This window comes from Eurypyga helias, unplaced genomic scaffold (assembly GCF_000690775.1).
Source record: "Eurypyga helias isolate BGI_N326 unplaced genomic scaffold, ASM69077v1 scaffold37842, whole genome shotgun sequence".
NCBI lineage: Eukaryota > Metazoa > Chordata > Aves > Eurypygiformes > Eurypygidae > Eurypyga > Eurypyga helias.
The window spans coordinates 8,036-25,341 of NW_010238526.1; the positions used below are offsets into that span (position 1 = coordinate 8,036).

Here is a 17,306-nt window from a genome sequence, read left to right on the forward strand (position 1 = left end):
CCCCCTTTCTTTCTTGTGATTAATTGTGAGGCTTGAGGTGACAGGAGACATAATGAAATTCATAAATGCCAAAGGCCGTCCCTAGTCACATTCCTGGCTGTTGGTTTAAGTTAGACACTGACAGAAGTGTGAACAAATCAAGGTTGTTCTGATAGCCTCGCAGTTAGGGGGAAGAAAAAGTAACTGACAATGAGAAACCACTGGAGGTGGTTTAATGGGTATAAATTTTCAAGAGAGTGGTATTTTACACTGATTCAGATTCTTGGATATGACTGACTTACAAACAGATGTATTCTGCCCCCACTGCAGTCTGAGGGATTCCAGGCCTTGTTCACAAAAGAAGGTATTGGCACAAGTTATTTAAGCAACCTGCCAAAGAAAAACTGTTGCAAAACCTGTGACAGAAAGTGGTTAATTCCGTGTCTTTGTGACTTGTTCTTCTGCCTTGCTCTGCTTGTTACGAGTTTTAAAAATCCACTTTCCTTTCTGGAAAGCAAAACCTGCAGCTTGAACAAGCAGCATAAAAATTAACCTCACTTCAGCCTGGAAAGGTTTTCTACTACATCCCCACATCCAGGTTTGAATTACAGTATAAAGAATTGCTTCACCCCTCCCGCTTTCCTTTTGCCTGTGACAGTGTGGGACATGTCACGTCTGGGTGTACATTGACCAGATACTGATGCGGTGATCTTTCGCGCCAGCTGCCAGCAGTCTCTCAGGGGGGTGTCTGTGATCGGAGAAGGACACGCAGTGGACCGTTGCTGTGTGGTAGTCCAGCACTGCTAAAGGCTTCAGTTTTTTCCAGCCAAAGATCCGGATGCGATGATCCCACCCTGCTGTTGCGAAAATCTTCTTGTCTGGACGGATGGTGATATCAGATATGCCAGCGTTGACAAGTCTGTGTGTTTTGTAAACCTGTGTGAGAAAGCTATAGATCAGCTCTAATTGTTTAAAACAAACAGAAGAAAAAGGAACCTTTTGGGATTTTCGAAGGTACCGTTGCCCACCCATGTATGCTGGTGCCACACAGGCAGTAGGCAGCTTTCCACCCATGGCAGATGATGCTTTTGGGAGCACAGTTAGAGGGAGAGACGGAAAAGCCCTTACCTTAAACTCGCTATCTCCAGCACCATTCTCTCAAATCAAAAGCATCCCCTGTATGTTTTTCATTTATATTGCATTTAAAACTATTTCTGTTCTGGGACAAATGAAGCTCTGAGTGAAAGTTTTGAGCACCTGACTACACAGCTTTGCTCTTCTGGCTATTCTTGTATGAGCTGCAATGTTCAGAGCTGTGGCCGTACATTTTCCCTGCTTCAGTGATACTCCTGTGCCGAGACTCCAAGCTGATGTTTAAACTACCTGCTACTTATTTCTAGTACTGTGGCCCCTCACAAAAACCCCAATAAGCTGTGGTAGCATTTACCACAGTCTTGAGAAAGGAATGCTTCCAGGAATTAGGTTACAGTGTCAGGAAATCTGTATTTCTAGTACTCCTTCCCAAGAGACTTTCATTTACACCAAATTCCAAGAAGGGGATTATGACCAAGTTATTGATTTCAATCTTGGAAGTCTTCTGTTACTGTTTGGAGACTACTGGGGCACAAGTTTCTGAGGGGCACAACTAAATTGGAAGGCGTTTAGCTTCCTTCAGGAGCCACTGGGGCTGCACAGGACTTTGGCCTTGTAAAGAAAAGTTTTCACTTCACTGACATGAGCTTCCCCTGAAGGACAGAGGAAGAGCTCAGCGTAACACACTTTTGCTGTTCTCACCTCAGGTAACTTGTGTTAGTCAGTAGTTCCCTGCGAAACACACGGCGTATGCACCGGAGCGTGTGTGTTTTGAAACAGCCTCGCTGTTGTCAGAGCGTGCAGAACAGCTTTTTCAGCTGACTTGAGGTACTGTCACTTGTAAGCACAATGGAGATGACGCAGTAATGCCACTACCTGCTAAGACTGAATCTTGTACTAAAGCTTAGTATTAAGTCGGTGCATGTTTTACTACGTTGCATCGTGTTTGCTGTTCTGAGACAGGAAGGGATTGACAAATGCATTACATCTGAGTAGCTTCCTCCTCGAGAGACATTGCATGATGCATTGTTAGTACAGGATTATAAAGCATGTATTCATTGCAGATAATGTTAGCAATGATACTGGATTGGGAAAACAAACTCCAGAAATGCTGGTCAAAGTTGGTTTTGGATGCAGCTGAACACATCTTACAGGCACAAAGCTGTAAGCAATTGTATTTCAACCACATAACAACCTCCCAGCTATTTACTCAGACAGCAAGAGATGTGCAGTTCAATGAGAAAAAAGACTAAACGAAACTTGATGTGCTTCTTGCACACTCCATACATTCATCTTTTAAACAGGACCTGACGAATGGGTCTGCAACCAATGCAGAATGGAGGACAGCAAGTTTTGCTCAGGCTTGATGAACATTAGGAGGCCGCACAGGCCTTTTTGTGGGGCTGCTACTGTAAACCCTGTGCTTTTGGCTAGTCCGTGTGTTCTTCCAAACTTCCCAGTTACACCAGTGAAGCATGTCTTCAGTGGGATTTTTATTGGCGTATGCGTACTGGCAAGGGAAGGATTTATTACATCACCAGCCTGGCAAATGCAAGATGGGCCTTACTCTGTAACTGAGATTATTAGCTAATGGCTATAACCAATCCCGGGCGTGGTGCTTCCCATCATCACTGTCAATTACGTGGGCAAGATCCATACAGCAAAATCAGGGCAACTGGGAGAAATCACATGGCATCAGCAAGCTACAACTTGCAAATGAAGCCTATAAAAATGAAGCCTATAATGGTGATGCCTTTTGGCTACGGAACATGAGGGAACAGTGGGCATTTGTGCAAAAAGAAGAGGTGAGATTGAAAAACAAAACAAAGCAGAACAACTTGCTCAAGGTATATGGAGCCAGGTGAAATCCTGCCAGGATTTGTGCCATCCAGTCACTTACAGGCAACTACTGTAGTCAAAAGCATTCCAACATAATTTCCTAACCAGAAAACCAGCTTGTAATTAAGAAAACAAAGAGGTAAAAACAGGTGAGCTGCTTTCAGCCAGTCATGACCAAGGACACCTGCACCTACTAGCAGATGCGTTAAGAAATTCTGACATGCTGATGCCAACAGATATCTACCTCTAACATGTCTTCTACATGTCATCTATGATTTTTCTTCTCTATTTTTTTAATCTCCCTCTCCTACACCCAAATCATGTCTTTAAGACCTATTCTTATTAGAAAAATAGCCTTAGCTTCAGCATTTGAGGAAAAGCCTCAGCAACCCAACAATGAAACTTGTGTGCTTACTTTACATTACAGCTTACAGAATTTTTTCTTGTCATATATAAAGGAGCTTCTGTGATGATCAGATTTCTTAACTCTGCTTTGTTTATTCACCTGCAGAAGCTGTTTACCCCCTACATTCTACCACAAACATCGTCACATAATTACACTATCTCGTCCAAATCAGAAGGCTCATAACCAATCCAGGCATTTGCTGACAGTGATGATTTCAGCAACTTTCTTGTAGAAGACAATACACCAAACTTTCCCCATAGCAATAAAATATGAAGTTACCTTCATCATCTATTCATTGACACACTGGAACATTGCCACTTCAAACAGAGCTGAAGTACCATCATTGCGTCATTATTTCTCCAACGGCAGATAGCTATGCACCACGTTTACTTATTAAAACCCTTTAGAATAAAAATAATGTGCCACTGAGTGGCTTTCCAACGTCTACCATTACCTCAGGTACCTGGAATGTCAGGGAAAAAAAAAATCCCCATCTGGTTTATATTATTAATGCAATAGTGGAAAAAAACTTAATCTCTGTCCTTGACAATCTCTAGCGCTCACATGAAAGATGCATTTTATTAGGGCATTCACACTACGCACGAAGCACAGAAACATTACTTACAGTTTATAATTCTTGGCATTTACACTTCTTCTGAGAAAAGCTGCTATCTCTCAGTGTGATGTCCTGGAGGTGTAACTAATCCTACATCTCCTGGGAATGTGACTGCCCCATGGAAAACAATACCTGGAATATTTCAGGTGAACAACTGTTTGTTTTTCCGCCTGAGTCATACCTGTACCCCTGCATTATGGTTAACTCATGACTGAAATGTGACGTGGAGAACAATATTCTCTTTGAATTTAGGCAAGAGCTATGCTATAATGAATATGAAGGAACAGCTGCCTCTCCAACACCAGAGTATTGGGAGCCTTAAGAAGCCTGGTGTGATGTCAGATTTCTAACACCTTGGCCTTAGAAAACTAGTCTCAATACCAAGTTTCTTACTGGGACTTATCTTCCTTCTGCTTCCCCGAGCTACGGACACCCGGTGCAGATGGGTGCCAATAGTGGTAGAAATGCTGGGGCAGGGGCAGGGCAAACATAACAAAAAACCCAAACCAACTGTGTACCAGACTTGCTAAAACACTTCTTTACCACACTTGCTTAGAACGCCTTTGCTACTTACTCAGTCTCAAGTGCCTCTTTTATTTTGCGTCTTACTGCTCAATAAGGTCAGACATTCTCCTCGGTGAGCACGCTGTCTTCCAAACTTCATCTCAGTTGGATGCCTTTACACTACAGGCACTGGTGTCCTAGTGCTCTGCCACCCCACACTGCTAGTTCTGTGGTGATGCCCAACAGATGCTATACCCTCCTGGTATCCCCTGGGTGTCGTGTCACCGTCGGGTGTCCAAGCACAGGTTTTCTTCCCATAACACCATTCAGAAAACAGCACCAACTCACCACACTACCTAACAATCTCCACAAAAGCAAAATTATTGTTCTTCCATGACTGGGTGTACCCAGCAGCTCTCTTCTCAAGGGGGGTATGGGGGCACACAGGGGCTGGTTCAGATCCTCTTCGTTGTGTGTTCAGGGGACAACCACCACTTTAAAAAAGGTTAAAGCACTCAGCAGTGGAGAGGCTATGGACAGGCCATTTTAATTTTCAGGGGCATTATTTATGCACTTTATTTCCACACCTAGTTACAACCTTCTTAACCCCTTGGCACCATTGAAACACTTGCTAAAGTTGTCTAGATTAAGCAATATTTATTGCCACTCCCTAGCATAGCCAGAGCTGGTGGTTACAAGACCTCCTTCTGAACCAGCCATTCCAGGTACGTGTAGCTCAGGCACAAACTGATATATCCAGTTAACTTATTTTCCCTCTCTCCGGCTAGAGCTCTAAAGGTGCCAGAGGAAGTTGGTTGCTTAAACCTCCTGCCCTCTTGGTGCTAGCTGGGCTATTCCTACTCTGCAAAGTGTTCAATGGCGTATTTCTGTCTTTCCCACAGTGGAAAGAAACCTCTATCCACTCAAGCCGAACCTTTGGAAAAGCAATCCTTTGTTTCTCATTTTTATAACTCATTTATAATGTTTAGGACATTCCGAGAGCTGGATACTACTAACGTGATAAATGAAGATACAGAGGCAATGGCTTGAGTAATGCTAGGCTTGTGTGCCTGTTGCAACTTTGGTAAAACCAGAAACATGTGAGAGAGGGGGTTTTCTTTTTTTTTTTTAAATCCTCACCATCTTTTGCTAAGTCTAGTCACATAGCACAGACATTCTAACCAGTCTGTGATTAATTAGCCAGAGATCTGCAACAACTCCTCTTCATGACTAAATATTTTTTTAGTCTATCAAACTGTTAGTGCAAAGTGGGATAAATGACACTAGAGGGCCAATGATCCTGACCTGGAGGTTCTGTTGCTCATTGAGGCTCCAGATGCTAAGCACCTTTTCAGATGAGCCCGAGATCCCCTTGGCCTTCTCGGAGTCAAAGTCAAGGCTCATCACTGGCTCCTGGTGGCAAACAAGTTGGCTCAACACTCTTCCCATTGACAAACTCCAAAGGATCACCGATCCGTCTTCATAGCCAGCCAGAAGCAAAGGTTGTGAACCACCGTTGAGCTGATCAAGAGAAACGTAAAATTGTTTGAAAAAGTAGAGAGTCTGTTAGGAAAATTATCACCCCCAAGTAGGTTTCAATCCAAGCACCAAGAAAATAAATGAAGATGCTGACTGGTGTAGAAGTGAAAAGTTTGGAAGTCTGAATGTGAAATCTTAATAGTCCATCCACTTACAAAAAGCGTTACTAGGTAACTGCTGACGTGCACTTACAATTTTTACATCTACATATAAAATTCTGTGGTTTATATAAAACATGTGTCTAACATACACATATATATACACATAGAGAAAATTTCTCTCTCAAAATCCAAACCACTGCCCCCTACAACACTGAAAAAAAGCTGCCTGATATTTTCAGACATGGCCTGACCGTTGCTTGCGCTCCTCTAAAAGCATTGCTTAGAGCAGCCGAGTTCCTATCAAGCAATGCCATACAGACACGGAAAGAAGTACCACACTTCAAGACTCCAGTTTGACATTGCCAAGTGTAGGGTTACACACAGGGATCGTTTACCCAAGTGCACCACAGCGCTTAAAGGTAAACACTGAACCTCTCTGCAGGAATCTCTGGGTGAGTCACCAAGGGGTTAACAGCGCCTGAGTCCCACTGTAACCAATTGAAAGCTATTTTGATTAATGATGTCACAGGCCAAAGGGCATGGCACCCTGAGCAGACACCTAATTTATTTAAGCCTCTGAAATAACTCAAAGAAGGGAACATTACTGGATTACATGTCACACTTAAGGAAAATATTCATCATTGCTCCAGCCAAAAGACTAATGACCCCATGAGCGGTAACGGGCTGTATGAGTGAGGATGCGAATCCCTAGTGAAAAACAACTAAAAACCAGGCATCCGTTAATGCCAGTTATTTCTTTAATAGGAGAAGAAACACCAAAATAGACATTAGCATGACGACCGCCTCATGCAGGGACATCTTACTCTAAGAAATGCATCCAATAGCTTATTCACTCTCCTCAAACACTGTCTGATCCTACAGGATTGGTTTGCTTGGTATTCAGTTCAAAATAAAGGTGGCCATCTACAAAGAACTCATTGGCATCACCCCGTTGAATGAGGTTCTTCAAACTCGCTGGCTGCCAGGGCCATGACCCAAACCTGCAGTGGCCAAGGGCTCGCTGCCTCTATTAACGGTGCAGACGATTCTCCCACCGGTTGATATTTGTTCTAGGGGGAGTTAAACTAACAAGAGATGGGTGGTCTGGGTAATAAGACCGCTGAGTAAAAGCCTCGTGTTCTCTCTCAGATCTATTCAGCCTAAAGAAGTGTTTAAATGAGGGATGGATCTCACTGAGTGGGGAAGAAAATTGCTCCTTAAAAGAAGGAAACCAAGGTGAAATCCCCTACATCATCTTTCTAAAGGCCCACACCTCTTTCTAAAGGCCTGCCCACACCTGGGATGCTGCAGCAGCCTCATTCCTCGCTTTAAGACCCCTTTTCCTCTGAAAAGGTAGGGAGCATGCTCTGGATAGAAAAGCCCACAGAGAAGGTGTCCCATAATGCCCAGGACTGTGTGTGACTTTTCCGTCAAATTTCTGATTTGCTAAAATAATGTAATGTCAAAGCAATGAATATGTGTCAAATACATGTGAGTTAATGCTAACTCATCGGGTATTTTGGATGAAGAGTATCTGGTTTTTAATAGCAGGGGAAAAGTTAAAAAACCCCAAACATCTGAATGAAACGAACATCCCAGACTTTGTTTATAATTAATAAAGGGTAAAATCTTCAAAACAAAACAAAAAGTATTTCATAGGTCATTGATTAAGTTTAAAAATGCCCCCAGTTTGGGCATAAACCACCCCCACCCCTCCTTGCTCACAGAAGTTACTTGTACTGCTCTTCTGTGAGCACAGAGCCCTGGGGCTCTACAGGAGCTTTCCTTCTCCAAGGAAACAAGACATGGATGGACAGGATCGGCTCCTCGGGATGGCCAGATCTGCATGGGTGCTCAGAACCCTCATTAAAATAAGAGACAGGTGAGTGCTCAGCATGATGGGAAGTGCCAAGCAACCCCTTTTTTTTAGCATGCGCTGTGGTAGCTTAGCTTAGACTTGAAAACCAGTGACTTCCATGTGAGATTGAAGACTGGAGTATTTTAAAAACAAAGTATTGTTTTCTGTGAAATGAAGGTCTCCACCACTACTTTGTCCTGACTTGGCCTAACCATACGAAGTGTAATATTTCAGTGAGTACCGATCCTTGAACAATAGAAGCTATTGAAAGATCAGGGGAGCTCTCAGTCTGATGCCTGGACTCACCAAGCAGTGGTTCACAACGGCCTATTTATTTCAGTTCCCAATAACGGACACTTCTGGCAAAAAGTCTTCACCATTCATGTTCTGTTTCAGTGGAAAAAATTAAATGATAAATCATTGTTCCTCCAAAGCAGAACATTTTGTTGTTGCATTTGGATAGCTGTCAAGGAAGGAAGAAAAGGTGAGCTGCTGTCAACTCAACAGGAATAATTGCTATAGTTTATATAAAGTAATAACTCCGTGTTTCCAGTTTCTACATGTATTATTCCTGTTGAATTATTTTGTTTGCTCTGTTACGCAACATGATGCCTTCCCTGAGGAGTGCGAAAAATGTAAGGGAAGACTATCCTTACTCCTGCAAATCCTACCCCACCCAATTAGTAATAGCAGGAAGGTGTGAAGCTGAAGGGACAATGTATTTGAGAATATGAACCTTCACAAGGAAAAAAACCCATTGAGTTTAAGGCCAGACCTAGTAAAATGAGGGGAAAAAAAGCTTTGAAACAACAAAATAAACAGCTGCCAGCTTTTTAACTACTTCGGAGAAGCCGGTGAGGCTTAATCTACAAGCCTAAACTGAGCCTCAATTTCCTTCTGCTCTGCAGTCAAGTGTCTAACTCATGCTGCTGCTGGTAAGGTGCGCCCTTTCTCTTACACATGGATCTTTTTCTGTTGGCATTCAGAAATATAGGATGGTACACGGCTGCAGGCCCCAAACTCCTGTTAGACAAGAGCCCTGAGCACACTTCCTTCAGCCCATTATATGGCTCTCGCCACGTCAGCTTCTGTTTCAACTTGTTAATTTACTGTGCCATAAGCAACGTCTAGCAGTCTCTTAGGCAACACGTTGCCCATAAGCGGTGGGCTGGGGAGTGCTCATCTCCTGGGTATGTCTGCATTGCCCAATGCAAAGAAATCCTGGACGGCAGAGGACCGAGATTCAGGAAGGGGTGCAGCTGGGTTAGCTCGTGTTCTGCTGCTTTTATGGTTACAGGGTTACTCAGCGAGCCACTTGCAGCGAAACCACAAAACGGAAGGCAGCGCATCACTTTGGTACACCACATGTAATTATTTGCCCTTCAGAACATCCTCCTCCCCAGTGCTTTTACACCGAGCTGCGCGCATTCGTAAGAGAGCGAATACAGCTGTGAGATGGATTATCTATCCCTGCCTGTTGCAGTCTAGGAAGTTGTGGTGACTTCCCAAAGCCAGAATTTACATGGAGTAATTTACCTCTCCCAGTTCCCAGTTCTCCGCTTTATCCCCACCGGCAACAAAATTAAAAACCACATAAAATTAAAACTCCGCACCTGCTCTGCTTCCTAGAGGAATAGCAATATTAATGCATGGAGAAAATAGGGCAAGACAGAGGACTTTTTATACAGGCAACAACATTTTCAACACCGAACATTTCCTCAGTTATCTTCATCTTATTAAAATATGTCCAGGAGACAGAAAGGCCCATTCATTTCGCTGAGTACTGAACACTGATTGCATTTTTAGGAGAAACTTTCTGTTTAATGAAAGTCTAATCAGTCTATTTAATTTTCCTTCTAATTTTTTTCTAGTTTTTAATTACACCATGGGACTTGCTCTGTGGCCCCTCCTACTTTTGTCTGAAGCCAGCAGCTGAATTCCTCTAGACCTCAGTCGGTTCAGGCCCCTGGGTGAAGACACTCAGGCCTCCAATTCACAACTGGCTGGTATTCTTTTCAACCGAAACCAGTACAAAAGTTCAGATGAACCTGCGGGGATAACACGCTGTAAACCAGCTCGGATGGTACTGCAGCCCTGAAAGGGAATGTGGGCAGCGGGTTAACCCGGGAATCAGCTTGGCCACCAGTTGGGAGATCTAAAGCCAATCCCCTGAACTCCTTCCTCCCTCTCCTGCCACCTTTTTGTATTACTTGTCTTTCACTGGTGGCACCCCATAAATGTTATTTGCTGAATTCTCTGTGAATGTGAGTTTTTTTCATTATCTCTTTTGTTTGCCTTTTTGTCCAAAGTCAACACAACCATAAATATTTTGTTCCTATTGTATGTCTGGAACAGAAATATTGATAGAGCGCTTCCTTGTCCCGAGGGCACCGAAGTGAAGGTAACCTGCCATTAAAGTCACTGATTTTAAAGTAACCCCATCATTTCTCATCGTTCTTAATGCAGCGAGAAACCATATCAAACAACTGGCTTTGGCAAGTCACTCATTTTCCTCTTGATTGATGCAAAAACCGTACCTATCCTAAGGATACAAAGCTTTCCCTGAGCATTTGCAAATCTTCCATTAAAGCTTGGAAAGCCCTGAAAGTTACATTAAGGATGTTCACAAATCTTTCCCCCCTTTAATAGTATAATTACTTGATTGGTTTGATAATAAATCAAAACCCAAGTGAAGAAAGATTCATGTGCTTCATATAAAATGAATCACACGGAAAACGTTGCACAATTAGCAGCCGCTCTTGCCTTACCTGCCACAGCTTCAGACACATGGGCATGCCCAGCTTGGCACCCACCTCTGGCTGCAGGGTACAGACTGACGTCTTGGATGGCAGCTCCAGAACCTGAACCTGACATCAGGGAAACAAGAGCATTTGGTCAGGCTCCAGGTCAAAACTCTGCTGTTAAAAACACAAGTCTTTTAAGGTGATTAAGGCTAGGATAAGCTCTTCACTAAAGCCTGTCTGGAGGAAAGTGAGGAATGCATGTGAAGTTGGGGCTGCAGGGGAATCCATAGCTATCTAAATCGATGCATTGTTTTAGGAAAGACCAGACAAGACTGCTCAAATGAGCTCATCCTCTTCCACACTTCTATTCATCTGTACCGCGGTCGTCTTTCCATATGGTAGATGACATCGTGCACGCACTAGACAACGTTGCAGACTGCGCGTCGGAAAGCGCTTCCCTGCTTCCTCGCCCTTTCCCCTTTCCCCATCTCTGTTGCTATTTTTTGTTACAGTCACTGGTGGACTCCTCCATCGTCTCCTCTGTTCGGTCCCGCTAACTGAGCTTCTGTGGAAATGTGGGCAGTACATCTACCTAAGGCGGGCTTTCTGCTTCCTGCCCGGCTGCACCAACGAGAGATAAAGCCCGCGCTACCTGGTGCTCACGCAGGCTGGGCAGGGCTGGCACACAGGTACTTTTAACACTGACCCTGCTCAGAGCAGGGCCAGGCGTGACTGTGTTAAACACCTGCTCTCCGTCTACACAGCAGCTTCCACTGCTGCCTGCCCTGACGGTAATGAATTATGGATCTGATTTTTTTTTCTCAGCATGGGGCAAGTCTTTCCTCTTCCAAGGAAGTGGCTCATTTCCACCCAGGATGATGCAGGCAAGATCAGGGGACTCTGCCTTTGCAATTTGGCACTGGGAGGGTTTGAGTCTCTTGACTGACACGGAGGTGCCTCACTCTGGGCTAATTCCTGGAACTGTGGAGAAATAGGAGTTCTTAGGTATGAAAATCTTGCTGGCAGGAACATCACTGTTTCTCAAATGTATACTTGATCACTAAGGTGATCTTTTATTGTTATTAAACAATCATCTGCATTGTCTCGTAAAATCAAAGGGCTTCAAACCTCCGATAGCTGCAACGTCGCCAGCCATTCCAGGCTATTGCAGAACGTGCAAAAGCCCAACAGTGCCGCTGGACAGCCCCAGTCATGCGAATTTCCTTGAGCATCTGAGATGAGGTATTACACAAATATGGCTCCTCTGGGAGCCATCAGTCAAGACGACGGCAGCTGCGATGGCTTTCCAATCCCATACCTTCAGTTCAAAGCTTGCCAGAACATCTTCCTATTTCAAGAGGTTGTCAGCGAGCCTGCCAAAAGCAGCTGCACCGTAGGGCTGCAAGCTGACAACGCACGAAACACAACGCACAGAACGCCTTCCAAAGCTGCTCCGCAGCGGAGCGGGAAACTATTCTCCAGATTTGAGGGATGGAGACTACAGCGAAGAGCCATCCAACACACAGACAAAACCTATGAACAGACCAAAGTTTGATCAGCTGGGAATTCTGGTTCCTTGCAGCCACACTCTTAACAAAAGATGCTTTTCTCTTGGCAACTGTCTTGCTATCAGCATTATGACCAAGTTAGCTATTGCAGGAAACGGGCTCCGAGTCTGAAAATGACCTGCTCGCCTCTCGTGTCTCTCACCACTGGCTCTCCAAAGGGCATTGCCTCCTGGACAAGACTGAAACTGCAACTTTCACCTAATAAGGAAGGATAAGTGCGCTGCGATAAATGCACTTCTGCAGGTTAAAAGAGAAAACTGCAAAAAACCAGCCTTCGCTTTACCTTGATTAAAAACAGATGGACAGGTACCAGGGCTACAGCTGGGCTTGCAGAGGACAAAGGAAAACACGAAGATGGGAAAAGCTCTTTGCAGAAGGCAGGCGGGCACGAGCTGCCTACACCAGACTGACAGTTCCAGAGACCGTCTGCATTAGAGGCAACGGAGCTTTAGAAATAAATACTATTTCATGTATTTTGACAACTGTAACCTAAAACTTGAAGTTCTGTGTTTATATTGGTTTTGCTTAATAGGAGAAAGATTTGCCTTTGCCTGAGGTTAATAGTGTTCCTGGGTGGCTAAAACTGGCCACAAGGAAACACACCCTTTTTCTTTTTCACATTAATAAAGCTTTTAACATGTTTCTGGCAAATTGGCAAGAAAAGTGCATGTAACTCATAATTGGTGATTTAAATGCAATCACGAACAAATAAATGCCTGTTCAGATCTCATTATTTATGGACTGAACCTGCTTTAAGACAAAATTACTCTTTTTTTGGGCACCAGCCAAGCATAAACACTTATTAAGTCTTAATTTTAATCATAAGCTGCAAATGTACTGTGTCTCACACAGTGCTGCCGATTTGGAAGCACCATATATTATGGGAGCTTATGGGAATTTATTGTAACCTGACACAGTCCTAAAGCAAAGGTTCATACACAGCGTGGGGCTCTTCTACCTCAGGAGATAGCAAATCATTATCAGTTTGCAGGGCCGGAGTAAACAGGTGAAAATAAACCAGAGAGGAGTTGTAAGAGGCACTGGGGAGAACATCTTTGGATCAGATGATTATTTAATTCTTCGTTACCAGAATATGCGTGTGTCTGTACTCTGCCTGATGCAGAAACTCTTCTCCGGCTGACACAAGAATGCGCTTGTCAGTGCTGTTTATCTTGAATACTACTGAGCACTGCTGTAAAATGGAGAGAGTTCTTCGGTTGATGAGAACAACGTAGGGGACAGGATGGTTCTACCTACTGGCCCAGTGGCTGTGTCTGCAGGCTGACTGGGTTCTGTGAAAGGCTGAACGCTCTGGCTGCCAGCCAACAAAGTACTTAAATATGTGCTTAACTTCTGAATTGCAAGAAGTTCACATTTTCTTGCAACACAGGCACTATTCCCACTTACTACTTTGTCTACAAATTCTGTAACTTTCAGTTTCAAGACACGCATCCTGTAGGCCAGAAAAGCACGTGACCTTTTATGCTCATGAACAATTTGCCATTAGCTGCAATATTTCTTTTCATACTTATGACACTTTTTAATTTTTAATATCCTTGGTATTTTGATGTTAGGTATTTGAAAAAAAATCTTGTTGCCTGCAAATAGTCCTTCAAAGAAAACAAAACTAGGATTTCTACACAGCAGAAGTGGAAAGTGCCCACTGAGCTGTCAGTCAGCGGTTGCTGTGATAGCAGGTGTGCGATGTGGGCTTACCCAGCAGGAACTGAACCGGACACTACAATTATTTCACGCTGAGCAAACCTCTGGCTGCTCACAGTGATTCAACTGTTTCCAGCCCAAGTACCAGTTAAAGAATTAGCCCGGGGTGAAAGACCATATAGCGCATTACAAATCACCTGCACCTCCCCTTCTCTCACCACACACCGCTTCAGCTTCGGACGGAAGATGAGTACCTCCACCTGATGACAGACTTTCTGACCATTAGCTCCCCAGAAGGACTCTCGTTCCCCTTTAAGGGTATTCAGCAGCACCAGAGGAGTTTTCAGAACTCCTGCACATGAAAGACCAGCAGCAGCTGCAAACACTTAAGTGTCAGGCCAATCTTGGGGTGGTATCCCTGTTGTGGGAGCATGAGTTCTGTAATTCAGTCATCTCTCTGGCAGGTAAAATCAGCAATTAGAACCCCCAAAGGTTCCTTCTGCTGGCCTCTCTTGAGCATAGAATGTGAGAGCAGTGATGTTTCCTCTCCTGAACGACCTCATTTCAAAACCAAAAGCAATCTCCCGAGCACCAGAAAGAGAGACTTCTTACCTCCTCCAGAGCTTTGGCTGCCATGGCCATCAGCCAGCGTCCCTGTGCCACCTGTAACAGAGAGCATCTGCAGAATCCCACGTTCTCCGTGAAGACAGAATCCACCACCGAAGTCCGTCCCTCTGCTAAATCCCACAGGCAGATCCTCTGGTCACGACCCTGACTGCGGAGTAAACCAAGTTATCCATGAGCAGGAGAGTTAGCCAGGAAGCCTGGCTTCCTCCAGCCTGGTACCTCCAAGCTGCCAAGGTGTGAGCTTAGTGCAGCCTCCGCGGGGGTGTTGGATGGGTCTTTCATGAAATGTACCACCAAGACCACCACCCTGCTGCCGCAGAACCGGCCTGAGGGTTCCGGCTGCCAGGGCGAGGGAGGACCTGCGGGTCTGCCGGTACACTGCTGTCACGGTTCACCCTTTGCCTCCCGAGGAGAGACGTGCTCGAGCACGGTCACGCTATCCGCATGTGCGTCTGTACTTCCGAAGTCTCAGGAGTATTTGAACATTTTCATAACAAAAATACTTACATTTTACCACTGATTAGATCTAATTTAAAAGGAAACAAAAGTATCCAGAGAGCAACTTATTTAACGCTCTTTTCACCCTGGCAACGCAATAGAAATGTCAGGCGTGTTGACAGCTGAAAGACACACAGCAAGACAACAAAGGCTAAATCAAAGATAAATAAAAAGGTGGTTATTCAGTGATCAACTTCCTGCAGCCACAGGGAGGGCACAGAAGGCTGTTACGGCTGCGTGTGCGGAGACGCACCCGGAGAGGGGCTGGCAACGAGCAGCTGGAATTAAACACTGAAACACTGTGGTTAAAACATCCAAATCTAGTCAGCCAGCTGCTGCATCTCCGATGTACTAGTGCAGCTCACGCAGAGACTCCTCTGCACACCTCTCCGTCCCACAGAAGAGTGTGTCTTGGTCCCCGACAGGAAGACCAGGGAGGCCTCACAAAGGCACACCATGAACTGCTACATGTTTACGTGACCCTGCTGGCTCTGGCCCAAAGTACCATTGTGGAGTCTTCCACCCCACAGACCACAGCAGCGTGGGATATGTATCCTCATGTCATCACCTGGGACAAGGACTCAGAAATCCCTTATCCCTGTCATTTTAATTAGCAGTGTCACCTGATGGAAGTACCAGGCCTGAGCAGAGGTAGGTGCAAATCTACAGACTGTTGGGACTCCCATCTGCTGTTCAGCTGAGTGACAGACTGTCAAAACATTGATAGCACTGGGCATACAAACAACGTGGTGCTGTGAGAAACTGCTGTGATCGAGCTTCAGAAGAGAGAAACAAAAATACAGGTAACTGCTGCCTTAAAATTGCACTGCTGTGTGAACTGTTATAAATACAGCAAAAATAGAGGTATGGAAAAACTCTATAATGATACAAACAATGCTCATTCAGTATGGTTTTATGGGGGAGAGTGTTGATAATTGTACTTAAGCAGATAACAAATATAAATGCTAATTAGTTCCACTGTATAATATAAGAGATGTCTTCTCTAGATAAACATGTCAGAACACCTCCTAGTCATACAGACACTTTGGCATCTACTCTGGATCACCTGTCTAATCCAAGGTACACAAATCTTCCCGGCCTTCCCTTGCTAAATAAGAACAGAAGGTGTTTTGCAACACAGCGAAGGTGTGCAACTCAGCCTTCTTGCTCATTTTCAGCCTTTCTTTCTCCATCTCCAATTCTCCTCCTCCGTCATTGCCTTTTCCCTCTCCCCTCTATTTACACGCTTTGTGTCAGTTTGGATCGTCCTGAGAACCAGTTGCATCTGTCAACTGCAAATCCGAGTGCATTTCCTTTACCCAAAGGCCTCAGCTGTTCTCAGAGCAGTAAGAGACACTGTGGACATCCTGGCTGTGATGTCACCACGTATGTGTCGTAAAGGAATTAACTGTATGTTTTTTCTACATGTTGTCCTACAGTTCTTCTACGGCTTTGTACTTCTGAACATTTCCATGTGTGTTGGAGAGACTTTCAGTGGCTCCAGAGAAAAGGGATCCCCCCTTCCCCCCCGGCCCTTCTGCCCTCCCGTACATCACAAACAACAGTTTGGTGGGGTTTGCTGCTGTGCTGACCTGAGGAGCCTGTCTTTACCCCCCATTGTCTCCACGCTGTAGACAGGTTTTCTTCCGTGGCCATCCAGCGCTGTGTCCACTCTGCGCGTTCTCAGGTTCCAGGCGTGGACGAGCCCATTCTCAGACCTGGCAGCAGAAGAGATGCTCTCAGCGTGACCACTGCAGCCCGGCTGACGGGACAGCCTGGTACTTTCCCTTTTTTCCAAAGCAGAAGCTGTATGTATGGAGATAGCACACGCCTCACTCACCAGTCCTGCGTTCTGTTGTTCTCTCCAGATACAGCCCATCTAAATAACACACTTTGTTTTACAAAGAAATGTCCATGTGATACTCAGCTCAGCCAGAAATCCTGGTTTACTCACCCAGAGAAAAGAGTGGGGACATCAGGGTCTGGGCTGCCACAGGAAAAATGCAGAGTGTGGACTGCAGCACCGGTGCCTCTGAGAATGAACTCTGGATCTGGAGGTGGCAGAGCCATCCAGCAGTGAACTGGGGGAGAAAACATGGATATAACAGGGTAAGGCAGCCTACAGTGAAACTACAACTTGAAATACAGTCTGGTCAGGACATTTGCTTTTCCTATCACTTTCCTGAGTGTTATTCCTGTTTGCCACACGCAGTTGAGAGTAAAGTGTTTCCTCCTCACCTGGGCTGACAAGCAGCTGTCAGATGGGCTCTTTG

General features: G+C 44.8%; 1 protein-coding gene across 1 annotated transcript; it reads right to left on the bottom strand.

Moving 5' to 3' along the window:
• Nucleotides 1-532: 532 nt before the first annotated feature.
• GNB1L (guanine nucleotide binding protein (G protein), beta polypeptide 1-like) lies at nucleotides 533-17,103 on the bottom strand. Its single transcript, XM_010147871.1, has 6 exons — nucleotides 16,988-17,103; nucleotides 16,626-16,751; nucleotides 14,521-14,683; nucleotides 10,703-10,801; nucleotides 5,742-5,957; nucleotides 533-915 (listed from the first exon to the last, which is right to left on the bottom strand). Exons 1-6 carry the CDS (start codon nucleotides 17,101-17,103, stop codon nucleotides 649-651), a joined length of 987 nt encoding a protein of 328 aa, XP_010146173.1. The 3' UTR covers nucleotides 533-648.
• Nucleotides 17,104-17,306: the final 203 nt, after the last annotated feature.